Source organism: Cyclopterus lumpus, chromosome 8 (assembly GCF_009769545.1).
Source record: "Cyclopterus lumpus isolate fCycLum1 chromosome 8, fCycLum1.pri, whole genome shotgun sequence".
In the NCBI taxonomy this organism is placed as follows: Eukaryota; Metazoa; Chordata; class Actinopteri; order Perciformes; family Cyclopteridae; genus Cyclopterus; species Cyclopterus lumpus.
Window position 1 is genome coordinate 5,582,723 of NC_046973.1, and position 14,632 is coordinate 5,597,354.

General features: G+C 36.2%; 5 protein-coding genes across 5 annotated transcripts; 3 read left to right on the forward strand and 2 right to left on the reverse strand.

Annotated features, from left to right (window-relative positions):
- The first annotated feature begins 1,261 nt into the window (after positions 1-1,261).
- Positions 1,262-2,047, forward strand: LOC117735579 (hemoglobin subunit beta-2-like). The gene is made up of 3 exons (XM_034540277.1): positions 1,262-1,402; positions 1,517-1,739; positions 1,819-2,047. Exons 1-3 carry the CDS (start codon positions 1,311-1,313, stop codon positions 1,945-1,947), a joined length of 444 nt encoding a protein of 147 aa, XP_034396168.1. The 5' UTR covers positions 1,262-1,310; the 3' UTR covers positions 1,948-2,047.
- Positions 2,048-3,396: 1,349 nt separating this feature from the next.
- On the reverse strand, positions 3,397-4,297 carry LOC117735581 (hemoglobin subunit alpha-1-like). The gene is made up of 3 exons (XM_034540279.1): positions 4,056-4,297; positions 3,751-3,958; positions 3,397-3,613 (listed from the first exon to the last, which is right to left on the reverse strand). The coding sequence occupies exons 1-3, from the start codon at positions 4,220-4,222 to the stop codon at positions 3,485-3,487; spliced, it is 504 nt and encodes a 167-aa protein (XP_034396170.1). The 5' UTR covers positions 4,223-4,297; the 3' UTR covers positions 3,397-3,484.
- Positions 4,298-5,530: 1,233 nt separating this feature from the next.
- On the forward strand, positions 5,531-6,317 carry LOC117735586 (hemoglobin subunit beta-2-like). Its single transcript, XM_034540283.1, has 3 exons — positions 5,531-5,672; positions 5,787-6,009; positions 6,089-6,317. The coding sequence occupies exons 1-3, from the start codon at positions 5,581-5,583 to the stop codon at positions 6,215-6,217; spliced, it is 444 nt and encodes a 147-aa protein (XP_034396174.1). The 5' UTR covers positions 5,531-5,580; the 3' UTR covers positions 6,218-6,317.
- Positions 6,318-7,666: 1,349 nt separating this feature from the next.
- LOC117735582 (hemoglobin subunit alpha-1-like) lies at positions 7,667-8,507 on the reverse strand. The gene is made up of 3 exons (XM_034540280.1): positions 8,326-8,507; positions 8,021-8,228; positions 7,667-7,883 (listed from the first exon to the last, which is right to left on the reverse strand). Exons 1-3 carry the CDS (start codon positions 8,490-8,492, stop codon positions 7,755-7,757), a joined length of 504 nt encoding a protein of 167 aa, XP_034396171.1. The 5' UTR covers positions 8,493-8,507; the 3' UTR covers positions 7,667-7,754.
- Positions 8,508-9,734: 1,227 nt separating this feature from the next.
- Positions 9,735-10,520, forward strand: LOC117735584 (hemoglobin subunit beta-2-like). The gene is made up of 3 exons (XM_034540282.1): positions 9,735-9,875; positions 9,990-10,212; positions 10,292-10,520. Exons 1-3 carry the CDS (start codon positions 9,784-9,786, stop codon positions 10,418-10,420), a joined length of 444 nt encoding a protein of 147 aa, XP_034396173.1. The 5' UTR covers positions 9,735-9,783; the 3' UTR covers positions 10,421-10,520.
- Positions 10,521-14,632: the final 4,112 nt, after the last annotated feature.

Genomic DNA, 14,632 nt, shown 5'->3' on the forward strand with positions numbered 1-14,632 from the left:
ATTTATAGTTACATTAATTTTATTATTTTCCACATCCTGGATTATTTTTTAATAAAATATGGACTGTGATTGTACAAACAACCAGATTATCCAGGGATCAGTGTGTCTCATTATAATATTGTTTTGTTGCCTGTGTGTGTTGTGTTTTGCATTAATAGGTATACATTGTTTGTGTAAATGTGTTAAGGTGAAAAAGATGAATTATAACAACAACAAAAAAACTTATGATCACAGAGAGGTGTCTTTAATTTGAGTTTTATTTAGTCAATTTAAAATCAGCTTCAAGGAACCTCTTTGGACACATTGTGAACTGTCACTTCTTCTTCTTCTTCTTCTTCTTCTTCTTCTTCTTCTTCTTCTTCTTAGCAGTAGTATTAATAATTGTATCAACTCAATATATTAAGCTAACGTTTATTTATTTGTTTTCTTTCATAAATCTTTCTAACATATTTCATTATTTTCATTTCTAAGGACATCTGTGTTAAATCTCGATTAGGATTCGTTCAGAATTTAAGCTTCTCATTAAATCGTTACTTTCAAATGACGTTGTGGAGATATTAACAAATATTAATGAATGAATACAGAATAAAGGAAATGTTTTAACAGTTTAATTTAGTAGAGGATAGTGTCATACAATTGCCGGTTGGACAGCAAACCGCGGCGCTGGTAGTGTCAGTGGGGAGGGAGCTGTCCGAACTGGCGACAATGTCCTTATCATCATCATCATCATCATCATCATCATCATCATCATCAGATTATCATCAAGTCATGCAGCGGTCAGAGCTTCCTAACATGCAACGCCCTCCACTCGATGAGATACTTACTCATGTGAACAGGTATGCATATAATAAGTAACCCACATCACATTTTAATATATAATTGTATGATCTATTTTATTATTGTCAAACAGAAAGCATGATATCATCTAAACTACATCAGAATAATATGTTATATATTACAGTATATAGAGTAAAAGAGTAGTACAAGTAAGTAAGTAGTTAAATAGTTTTTTAGTGCCTTCTTCTGTTGACAGCAAACATGCAACACTGACTTGCCTAAATGTCTGATCATGACACTTTGCCAGTTATATTTATTTCCTCTGCTTTGGACACAATCTAAGCATTGCAGGTTAGCCCTTTCTTTATCAATGTTGCAAAACCGTAATACTCGGCCAACCCACTTACCCAACCCATCCAATGATTGGATTGGATGCCAATCACATATTATTGGGAGGAGTGAACAAGTCTTTATTAAGTTGCATCTGGTACTGATCCACACCAGACTAGTGGAACAACTCTACAGCCGACAACATGGTTGAATGGACAGAATGCGAGCGCGCCACCATCAAGGACATCTTCGCCAAGCTGGACTATGACTCCGTGGGCCCTGCAGCTCTTTCCAGGTGAGACATTGTTTCTGATTTTGTATGTTTTCCTTCACTGAATGTATAAAAAGAAATGCATTAACAAATTAATTTTGAATTGCGAGTTATGCATGTTTTAACATGTTTCCTCAGGTGTCTGATCGTCTACCCTTGGACTCAGAGGTATTTCAGTAAATTTGGAAACCTCTACAATGCCGCTGCAATCATGGGAAATCCAAATGTTGCAAAACATGGAAAGATTATCCTGCACGATCTGGAGCGAGGTGTGAAGAACATGGACAACTTGAAGGAAACCTACGCCGACCTGAGCGTGCTGCACTCTGAGACACTGCACGTGGACCCCGACAATTTCAAGGTAAAGTTGAGGAGCTAATGAGCTAACTACTCATGTTCAACAAATACTTGTTGCTGATGTTTCTGATGTTGTGTTGCAGCTCATTTCCGACTGCCTGACCATCGTGGTTGCTTCTCGGATGGGCAAAGCCTTCACTGGTGAAGTCCAGGCAGCTTTCCAGAAGTTCCTGGCCGCGGTGGTGTCCGCCCTGGGAAGACAGTACCATTAGAGAGCTGCAACAGAAGACCCTCATATGCTGACCATGAAAAGCTCTATGTTTTTTTTAGATGTTTCCACGGCATACATAAATAAAACAATCAGCATTTTAACAAGTTGTATGTCTTTTGTCTTCATGCTTTTTCGATGTGAAAATTATATTATGAAAGCCTTTTTCACAATATCGTTATATGCAAAAGCTATACTTAAAAGTAACATAGTCATCATGTAGGATGACCACTTTCAAAGTTTTACATCAGGATATTATAATAATCACAATGTATGTTTTGTGTTATTATTATGCAAAATAATTATACTAATATGGTGTTGCATATGTATTATTATTATTAGATTATTAAATCATTAAAAGAGTTATCTTTGAAATATAATGGGGGAGAAGAGGATTAATTGAAATAATTCGAGTAAAATCAGAAAACGGAAGCAGTGGGGCAACTATATAATATAAAGATGTATTTGCACAAATAAGAGCATATATTTAGTATGTGTGTGTAATATGAGTAATATGTGGCATATTACTCATATTACACACACATACTCTCTCTATCTCTCTTTTTCTTCCTGCTTTAATGGTCAAATTAAGACGATGTGAACATTATATTATGAAAGCCTTTTTCACAAGTTACATTATGCTCAGGGGTGGAAAAGGTATACTTAAATGTAGAAAATGTAGGATGACCACATTCAAAGTTTTACATTAGGATATATTATAATAATCACAATAAATGTTTTGTATTATTATAATGCAACTTAAACATAATAAAAATAATAATAATATGGTGTCGTACATGTATTATTATTAGATTATTAAAAGAGTTTTCTTTGAAATATAATGGGGGAGAAGAGGATTAATTGAAAATATTCTAGTAAAACAAAAAAAAGGAAACTGTGGGCCAACTATAAAATATAAAGATATATTTGCATAAATGTGCAAGAGCTAAACACATATTACACTTTAAATACCTTTATATAAATCCCGTCAAATATGTATTTGTTCGTGTTTCATAAACAGCTATAATGCCTCTTTAGATGTGTGAAAACCCCACTGCTGTTTGTTTTTTTCTCCAGCATTTCAAGTTTACATAAGGATATATTATAATAAACACAATAAATGTTTAGTATTATTATAATGCAACTTAAACATAATAATAATAGTAGTAATAATAATAATATTAATAATATGGTGTCATATATGTATTATTATAGGATTATTTAAAGAGTTATCTTTGAAATATAATGCGGGAGAAGAGGATTAATTAAAAATATTCTAGTAAAACCAAAAAAAATGAAACTGTGGGCCAACTATAAAATATAAAGATGTATTTATTATTATTACAATATAAATTCCACTGTACTGACACTTTGCGTGCTGTTGACCTGAATTGAACCTCTTTTAATCTGCAGACCACCCACTCAAAATAAATGAATTCCTCCACACAAACAGTTTCTTTGCATTTGATCTTTTATTCATATCCTGACTGACAGAGTATTTAAGACCATGCTGCTGTCCGTCAGCGGGTCCTGTTCACAGTTTATCTGTATTTCTCAGAGAGGGCACGAGACAGAGCAGCCAGGAACTTGTCCATGGCCACGTGGACCTCAGGGGTGAAGTCCTGGGGGAACATGATGGCCAGGACCACGAGGATGCAGTGAGAGAGAATCTGTGAAAATAGAATCATTTAAAACATGACCAAGCATTAAACATAATGAGTATAAAATTAAAAAGCTCCAAAATCCACAAGATGCGGTGACACTCTATGTCTACACTGAGGTGTGCGTCATCATCAATGGCATCTACCTTGAAGTTGGCAGGGTCCACTCGCAGAGTGAAGGCATGCAGCTCACTGAGGTTCAGGAGACCCGCATTCAGGTCGTCAATTTTGGCCACGGCCTCTGCAACTCCACCCATCACGCTCTTTCCGTGCTTCTTCACTGGCTCAGATCCAGGGCTCAAGTCCTTCCAGTGGGAGAAGTAGGTCTTGGTCTGTGGGTAGACCACCAGCATCCTGAGGAACACATGAGAGAGAGCAATAGGCTGAATATATATTTTTTAAACAGACAAGTATTTTAGGAGCAGCTTGTGCATTGTGGGGTTATATTCACCTAGACAGAGCATCGGTGCCGATTTCCCCCGCCTTGCCAGACACTTTAGCCCAGAAGGCTCTGACTGCTTCCTTGTCCTTGGCGTTGAGACTCATCTTCCTTGATGCTTGTTCGGTTGAATGCCGATCAGCCCAAACTTTGGGTATTTTATACAGGAAGTCGCGCATGGGCACACCCAGGCCACCACCAAGATTTGGACATTTTCCAATATGGTGCAGCTTGCATGAGATAACCTTCGCACAAGGACGATTTTGAAAGAAAACATGGCCACTTTTTGCATGCTTGCATGACGATTAAATACGTTATTTTTCGATGATTCTGAAATGTGTATTTATACTGGTCCTTAAATAGTCCTTTAATTGAACACATTGTTTATGACTAAAGCAGAGACTCTTGTGATTTCAGTAAACCCAAGTGTATTCATACTAGCTTAGATTATATTTTACTTTATTCATCCCCAGGGGGAAATTTCTTGAAGCAGTAGCAAAATATATTTTGCGAATATACAATACAATAAAATAAAATAAGATGTCAGTCGCCATAATAGTAATAACCATTTTACATAGTGAGGCAATTTGTTGCCATTTTTTCCATTTCCTCTATGTCTTAATAAGTTATTTTTTAGGTATTTTTGATTATTATATCAAATATCAAGTCGTGAAAACATGTTACATTTTGCAGAAAAATGTGTGTAACAAATACTATCAACCCAAAAATATCTGAAAGTTATAAGACATATGTGAGAATGGGAATGGATATATAACCATTATAATATTCTAACCCCTTCCACATTGTGGTTTAATAAATAAATACACAGTTTTTTAATAATGATTCATGACTTGGACAGGTTAATCTTCATCATCATCATCATCATCATCAGATTATCATCAAGTCATGCAGCGGTCAGAGCTTCCTAACGTGCAACGCCCTCCACTGGATGAGATACTTACTCATGTGAACAGGTATGCATATAATAAGTAAACCACATCACATTTTAATATAGATTTGTATGATCTATTATGTATTTCAAACAGATTAATTTAACACAATGACCGTAAACACCTCATATTAGGCTTGAATTTACTGTATAACATTAATAACAGTGATGGAAATATTGTCAAACAGAAAGCATGATATCATCTAAACTACATCAGAATAATATGTTATATATTACAGTATATAGAGTAAAAAAGTAGTACAAGTAAGTAAGTAGTTAAATAGTTTTTTAGTGCCTTCTTCTGTTGACAGCAAACATGCAACACTGACTTGCCTAAATGTCTGATCATGACACTTTGCCAGTTATATTTATTTCCTCTGCTTTGGACACAATCTAAGCATTGCAGGTTAGCCCTTTCTTTATCAATGTTGCAAAACCGTAATACTCGGCCAACCCACTTACCCAACCCATCCAATGATTGGATTGGATGCCAATCGCATATTATTGGGAGGAGTGAACAAGTCTTTATTAAGTTGCATCTGGTACTGATCCACACCAGACTAGTGGAACAACTCTACAGCCGACAACATGGTTGAATGGACAAACTACGAGCGCGCCACCATCAAGGACATCTTCGCCAAGCTGGACTATGACTCCGTGGGCCCTGCAGCTCTTTCCAGGTGAGACATTGTTTCTGATTTTGTATGTTTTCCTTCACTGAATGTATACAAAGAAATGCATTAACAAATTAATTTTGAATTGCGAGTTATGCATGTTTTAACATGTTTCCTCAGGTGTCTGGTCGTCTACCCCTGGACTCAGAGGTATTTCAGTAAATTTGGAAACCTCTACAATGCCGCTGCAATCATGGGAAATCCAAATGTTGCAAAACATGGAAAGATTATCCTGCACGATCTGGAGCGAGGTGTGAAGAACATGGACAACTTGAAGGAAACCTACGCCGACCTGAGCGTGCTGCACTCTGAGAAACTGCACGTCGACCCCGACAATTTCAAGGTAAAGTTGAGGAGCTAATGAGCTAACTACTCATGTTCAACAAATACTTGTTGCTGATGTTTCTGATGTTGTGTTGCAGCTCATTTCCGACTGCCTGACCATCGTGGTTGCTGCTCAGATGGGCAAAGCCTTCACTGGTGAAGTCCAGGCAGCTCTCCAGAAGTTCCTGGCCGCGGTGGTGTCCGCCCTGGGAAGACAGTACCATTAGAGAGCTGCAACAGAAGACCCTCATATGCTGACCATGAAAAGCTCTATGTTTTTTTTAGATGTTTCCACGGCATACATAAATAAAACAATCAGCATTTTAACAAGTTGTATGTCTTTTTTCTTCCTGCTTTTTCGATGTGAAAATTATATTATGAAAGCCTTTTTCACAATATCGTTATATGCAAAAGGTATACTTAAAAGTAACATAGTCATCATGTAGGATGACCACTTTCAAAGTTTTACATCAGGATATTATAATAATCACAATGTATGTTTTGTGTTATTATTATGCAAAATAATTATAATAATATGGTGTTGCATATGTATTATTATTATTAGATTATTAAATCATTAAAAGAGTTATCTTTGAAATATAATGGGGGAGAAGAGGATTAATTGAAATAATTCGAGTAAAATCAGAAAACGGAAGCAGTGGGGCAACTATATAATATAAAGATGTATTTGCACAAATAAGAGCATATATTTAGTATGTGTGTGTAATATGAGTAATATGTGGCATATTACTCATATTACACACACATACTCTCTCTATCTCTCTTTTTCTTCCTGCTTTAATGGTCAAATTAAGACGATGTGAACATTATATTATGAAAGCCTTTTTCACAAGTTACATTATGCTCAGGGGTGGAAAAGGTATACTTAAATGTAGAAAATGTAGGATGACCACATTCAAAGTTTTACATTAGGATATATTATAATAATCACAATAAATGTTTTGTATTATTATAATGCAACTTAAACATAATAAAAATAATAATAATATGGTGTCGTACATGTATTATTATTAGATTATTAAAAGAGTTTTCTTTGAAATATAATGGGGGAGAAGAGGATTAATTGAAAATATTCTAGTAAAACAAAATAAAGGAAACTGTGGGCCAACTATAAAATATAAAGATATATTTGCATAAATGTGCAAGAGCTAAACACATATTACACTTTAAATACCTTTATATAAATCCCGTCAAATATGTATTTGTTCGTGTTTCATAAACAGCTATAATGCCTCTTTAGATGTGTGAAAACCCCACTGCTGTTTGTTTTTTTCTCCAGCATTTCAAGTTTACATAAGGATATATTATAATAAACACAATAAATGTTTAGTATTATTATAATGGAACTTAAACATAATAATAATAGTAGTAATAATAATAATATTAATAATATGGTGTCATATATGTATTATTATAGGATTATTTAAAGAGTTATCTTTGAAATATAATGCGGGAGAAGAGGATTAATTACAAATATTCTAGTAAAACCAAAAAAAATGAAACTGTGGGCCAACTATAAAATATAAAGATGTATTTATTATTATTACAATATAAATTCCACTGAACTGACGCTTTGCGTGCTGTTGACCTGAATTGAACCTCTTTTAATCTGCAGACCATCCACTCAAAATAAATGAATTCCTCCACACAAACAGTTTCTTTGCATTTGATCTTTTATTCATATCCTGACTGACAGAGTATTTAAGACCATGCTGCTGTCCGTCAGCGGGTCCTGTTCACAGTTTATCTGTATTTCTCAGAGAGGGCACGAGACAGAGCAGCCAGGAACTTGTCCATGGCCACGTGGACCTCAGGGGTGAAGTCCTGGGGGAACATGATGGCCAGGACCAAGAGGATGCAGTGAGAGAGAATCTGTGAAAATAGAATCATTTAAAACATGACCAAGCATTAAACATAATGAGTATAAAATTAAAAAGCTCCAAAATCCACAAGATGCGGTGACACTCTATGTCTACACTGAGGTGTACGTCATCATCAATGGCATCTACCTTGAAGTTGGCAGGGTCCACTCGCAGAGTGAAGGCATGCAGCTCACTGAGGTTCAGGAGACCCGCATTCAGGTCGTCAATTTTGGCCACGGCCTCTGCAACTCCACCCATCACGCTCTTTCCGTGCTTCTTCACCGGCTCAGATCCAGGGCTCAAGTCCTTCCAGTGGGAGAAGTAGGTCTTGGTCTGTGGGTAGACCACCAGCATCCTGAGGAACACATGAGAGAGAGCAATAGGCTGAATATATATTTTTTAAACAAACAAGTATTTTAGGAGCAGCTTGTGCATTGTGGGGTTATATTCACCTAGACAGAGCATCGGTGCCGATTTCCCCCGCCTTGCCAGACACTTTAGCCCAGAAGGCTCTGACTGCTTCCTTGTCCTTGGCGTTGAGACTCATCTTCCTTGATGCTTGTTCGGTTGAATGCCGATCAGCCCAAACTTTGGGTATTTTATACAGGAAGTCGCGCATGGGCACACCCAGGCCACCACCAAGATTTGGACATTTTCCAATATGGTGCAGCTTGCATGAGATAACCTTCGCACAAGGACGATTTTGAAAGAAAACATGGCCACTTTTTGCATGCTTGCATGACGATTAAATACGTTATTTTTCGATGATTCTGAAATGTGTATTTATACTGGTCCTTAAATAGTCCTTTAATTGAACACATTGTTTATGACTAAAGCATTATTCATCCCCAGGGGGAAATTTCTTGAAGCAGTAGCAAAATATATTTCGCAAATATACAATACAATTAAAATAAAATAAGATGTCAGTCGCCATAATAGTAATAACCATTTTACATAGTGAGGCAATTTGTTGCCATTTTTTTCATTTCCTCTATGTCTCAATAAGTTATTTTTTAGGTATTTTTGATTATTATATCAAATATCAAGTCGTAAAAACATGTTACATTTTGCAGAAAAATGTGTGTAACAAATGCTATCAACCCAAAAATATCTGAAAGTTATGAGACATAAGTGAGAATGGGAATGGATATATAACCATTATAATATTCTAACCCCTTCCACATTGTGGTTTAATAAATAAATACACAGTTTTTTAATAATGATTCATGACTTGGACAGGTTAATCTTCATCATCATCATCATCAGATTATCATCAAGTCATGCAGCGGTCAGAGCTTCCTAACGTGCAACGCCCTCCACTGGATGAGATACTTACTCATGTGAACAGGTATGCATATAATAAGTAAACCACATCACATTTTAATATATATTTGTATGATCTATTATGTATTTCAAACAGATTATTTAACACAATGACCGTAAACACCTCATATTAGGCTTGAATTTACTGTATAACATTAGTAACAGTGATGGAAATATTGTCAAACAGAAAGCATGATATCATCTAAACTACATTAGAATAATATGTTATATATTACAGTATATAGAATAAAAAAGTAGTACAAGTAAGTAAGTAGTTAAATAGTTTTTTAGTGCCTTCTTCTGTTGACAGCAAACATGCAACACTGACTTGCCTAAATGTCTGATCATGACACTTTGCCAGTTATATTTATTTCCTCTGCTTTGGACACAATCTAAGCATTGCAGGTTAGCCCTTTCTTTATCAATGTTGCAAAACCGTAATACTCGGCCAACCCACTTACCCAACCCATCCAATGATTGGATTGGATGCCAATCGCATATTATTGGGAGGAGTGAACAAGTCTTTATTAAGTTGCATCTGGTACTGATCCACACCAGACTAGTGGAACAACTCTACAGCCGACAACATGGTTGAATGGACAAACTACGAGCGCGCCACCATCAAGGACATCTTCGCCAAGCTGGACTATGACTCCGTGGGCCCTGCAGCTCTTTCCAGGTGAGACATTGTTTCTGATTTTGTATGTTTTCCTTCACTGAATGTATACAAAGAAATGCATTAACAAATTAATTTTGAATTGCGAGTTATGCATGTTTTAACATGTTTCCTCAGGTGTCTGGTCGTCTACCCCTGGACTCAGAGGTATTTCAGTAAATTTGGAAACCTCTACAATGCCGCTGCAATCATGGGAAATCCAAATGTTGCAAAACATGGAAAGATTATCCTGCACGATCTGGAGCGAGGTGTGAAGAACATGGACAACTTGAAGGAAACCTACGCCGACCTGAGCGTGCTGCACTCTGAGAAACTGCACGTGGACCCCGACAATTTCAAGGTAAAGTTGAGGAGCTAATGAGCTAACTACTCATGTTCAACAAATACTTGTTGCTGATGTTTCTGATGTTGTGTTGCAGCTCATTTCCGACTGCCTGACCATCGTGGTTGCTTCTCGGATGGGCAAAGCCTTCACTGGTGAAGTCCAGGCAGCTCTCCAGAAGTTTCTGGCCGCGGTGGTGTCCGCCCTGGGAAGACAGTACCATTAGAGAGCTGCAACAGAAGACCCTCATATGCTGACCATGAAAAGCTCTATGTTTTTTTTAGATGTTTCCACGGCATACATAAATAAAACAATCAGCATTTTAACAAGTTGTATGTCTTTTTTCTTCCTGCTTTTTCGATGTGAAAATTATATTATGAAAGCCTTTTTCACAATATCGTTATATGCAAAAGGTATACTTAAAAGTAACATAGTCATCATGTAGGATGACCACTTTCAAAGTTTTACATCAGGATATTATAATAATCACAATGTATGTTTTGTGTTATTATTATGCAAAATAATTATAATAATATGGTGTTGCATATGTATTATTATTATTAGATTATTAAATCATTAAAAGAGTTATCTTTGAAATATAATGGGGGAGAAGAGGATTAATTGAAATAATTCGAGTAAAATCAGAAAACGGAAGCAGTGGGGCAACTATATAATATAAAGATGTATTTGCACAAATAAGAGCATATATTTAGTATGTGTGTGTAATATGAGTAATATGTGGCATATTACTCATATTACACACACATACTCTCTCTATCTCTCTTTTTCTTCCTGCTTTAATGGTCAAATTAAGACGATGTGAACATTATATTATGAAAGCCTTTTTCACAAGTTACATTATGCTCAGGGGTGGAAAAGGTATACTTAAATGTAGAAAATGAAGGATGACCACATTCAAAGTTTTACATTAGGATATATTATAATAATCACAATAAATGTTTTGTATTATTATAATGCAACTTAAACATAATAAAAATAATAATAATATGGTGTCGTACATGTATTATTATTAGATTATTAAAAGAGTTTTCTTTGAAATATAATGGGGGAGAAGAGGATTAATTGAAAATATTCTAGTAAAACAAAAAAAAGGAAACTGTGGGCCAACTATAAAATATAAAGATATATTTGCATAAATGTACAACAGCTAACCACATATTACACTTTAAATACCTTTATATAAATCCCGTCAAATATGTATTTGTTCGTGTTTCATAAACAGCTATAATGCCTCTTTAGATGTGTGAAAACCCCACTGCTGTTAGTTTTTTTTCTCCAGCATTTCAAGTTTACATAAGGATATATTATAATAAACACAATAAATGTTTAGTATTATTATAATGCAACTTAAACATAATAATAATAGTAGTAATAATAATAATAATAATATGGTGTCATATATGTATTATTATTAGCATCGGTGCCGATTTCCCCCGCCTTGCCAGACACTTTAGCCCAGAAGGCTCTGACTGCTTCCTTGTCCTTGGCGTTGAGACTCATCTTCCTTGATGCTTGTTCGGTTGAATGCCGATCAGCCCAAACTTTGGGTATTTTATACAGGAAGTCGCGCATGGGCACACCCAGGCCACCACCAAGATTTGGACATTTTCCAATATGGTGCAGCTTGCATGAGATAACCTTCGCACAAGGACGATTTTGAAAGAAAACATGGCCACTTTTTGCATGCTTGCATGACGATTAAATACGTTATTTTTCGATGATTCTGAAATGTGTATTTATACTGGTCCTTAAATAGTCCTTTAATTGAACACATTGTTTATGACTAAAGCATTATTCATCCCCAGGGGGAAATTTCTTGAAGCAGTAGCAAAATATATTTCGCAAATATACAATACAATAAAATAAAATAAGATGTCAGTCGCCATAATAGTAATAACCATTTTACATAGTGAGGCAATTTGTTGCCATTTTTTCCATTTCCTCTATGTCTCAATAAGTTATTTTTTAGGTATTTTTGATTATTATATAAAATATCAAGTCATAAAAACATGTTACATTTTGTAGAAAAATGTGTGTAACAAATGCTATCAACCCAAAAATATCTGAAAGTTATGAGACATAAGTGAGAATGGGAATGGATATATAGCCATTATAATATTCTAACCCCTTCCACATTGTGGTTCAATAAATAAATACACAGTTTTTTTAATAATGATTCATGACTTGGACAAGTTAATCTTCATCATCATCATCATCAGATTATCATCAAGTCATGCAGCGGTCAGAGCTTCCTAACGTGCAACGCCCTCCACTGGATGAGATACTTACTCATGTGAACAGGTATGCATATAATAAGTAAACCACATCACATTTTAATATAGATTTGTATGATCTATTATGTATTTCAAACAGATTAATTTAACACAATGACCGTAAACACCTCATATTAGGCTTGAATTTACTGTATAACATTAATAACAGTGATGGAAATATTGTCAAACAGAAAGCATGATATCATCTAAACTACATCAGAATAATATGTTATACATTACAGTATATAGAGTAAAAAAGTAGTACAAGTAAGTAAGTAGTTAAATAGTTTTTTAGTGCCTTCTTCTGTTGACAGCAAACATGCAACACTGACTTGCCTAAATGTCTGATCATGACACTTTGCCAGTTATATTTATTTCCTCTGCTTTGGACACAATCTAAGCATTGCAGGTTAGCCCTTTCTTTATCAATGTTGCAAAACCGTAATACTCGGCCAACCCACTTACCCAACCCATCCAATGATTGGATTGGATGCCAATCGCATATTATTGGGAGGAGTGAACAAGTCTTTATTAAGTTGCATCTGGTACTGATCCACACCAGACTAGTGGAACAACTCTACAGCCGACAACATGGTTGAATGGACAGAATGCGAGCGCGCCACCATCAAGGACATCTTCGCCAAGCTGGACTATGACTCCGTGGGCCCTGCAGCTCTTTCCAGGTGAGACATTGTTTCTGATTTTGTATGTTTTCCTAGGCTGACAGAGTCACAGCTCTGTGGAGCTGTGTATTCCTATAGACCTCAGTAGTAATGACTTTATGAACTTCTTATATGAAAAGATTTTAACTATTAGAGGCAAGATTGATGATCTCTTGCCCTCAACTACTGCCGATCTGTCATCAAGAGGAGTGGCCTTGGAAACGGCTGTATGCCCTGGTGTATATTTGGATAGCTTTTCTCCCATTAACCTAGACCAATTGTCCTCAACGGTTTCTACTTCTAAATAATAATAATAATCCATTTAATTTATATAGTGCTTTTCAAGATACTCAAAGACACTTTACATTATACACCGTAGACACAGCTACGGGGAGCAATGCAGGGTTAAGTGTCTTGCTCAAGGACATTGAACTGCCAACCTCTTGATTGAAAGACGGGCATGCTAACCACTGACCCATAGTCGCCCCACAAACTGTCTACCTGTCTCTTAGACCCCATCCCAACGAGGCTGCTTAAAGACGTGTTGCCTTTAATTGGCGTCTCTCTGTTGGATATTGTTAATGTGTCTTTGCTAACAGGCCATGTACCACATTCCTTCAAAGTAGCTGTATTTAAACCTCTCCTGAAAAAGCCCACTCTTAATCCAGAGGTGTTGGCTAACTACAGACCGATCTCTAACCTTCCCTTCCTCTCTAAGATCCTTGAGAAAGTAGACGCAAATCCGTTGTGTGACTTTCTACATCAGAATAGTTTATTTGAGGAGTTTCAGTCAGGATTTAGAAAACACCACAGCACAGAGGCAGCACTGGTGAAAATTGCAAATGACCTCCTAATTGCATCAGATAAAGGACTCATCTCCGTACTGGTATTATTAGACCTTAGTGCTGTGTTCGACACCATTGATCATGACATCCTATTACGAGACTGGATCAGTCGATTGGCATTTCGGGTACCGCACTAAGTTGGTTTAAATCCTATTTATCAGATCGATCTCAATTTGTATTTGTAAACAATGAATCCTCAATGACCACCAACGTTAATCACGGAGTTCCACAAGGTTCTGTGCTTGGACCAATTTTATTTATCTTATATATGCTTCCTTTGGGCAATATTATCAGGAAACACTGCATAAACTTTCATTGCTATGCAGACGATACTCAATTATATCTATCGATCAAACCAGAGGAGACCAACCAGCTCGCTAAAATTCAAGAATGTCTTGAAGACATAAAAACATGGATGACCTGCAACTTCCTGATGTTAAACTCAGACAAAACTGAAGTTATTTTACTAGGCCCTGAACACCTCAGAGATCAATTATCTGGTGATGTGGTTTCTGTATATGGCATTGCCCTGGCATCCAACACCACTGTAAAGAATCTCGGCGTTATCTTTGATCGGGACTTGTCCTTTAACTCCCACGTTAAGCAAATCTCAAGGATTGCATTTTTTCATCTACGT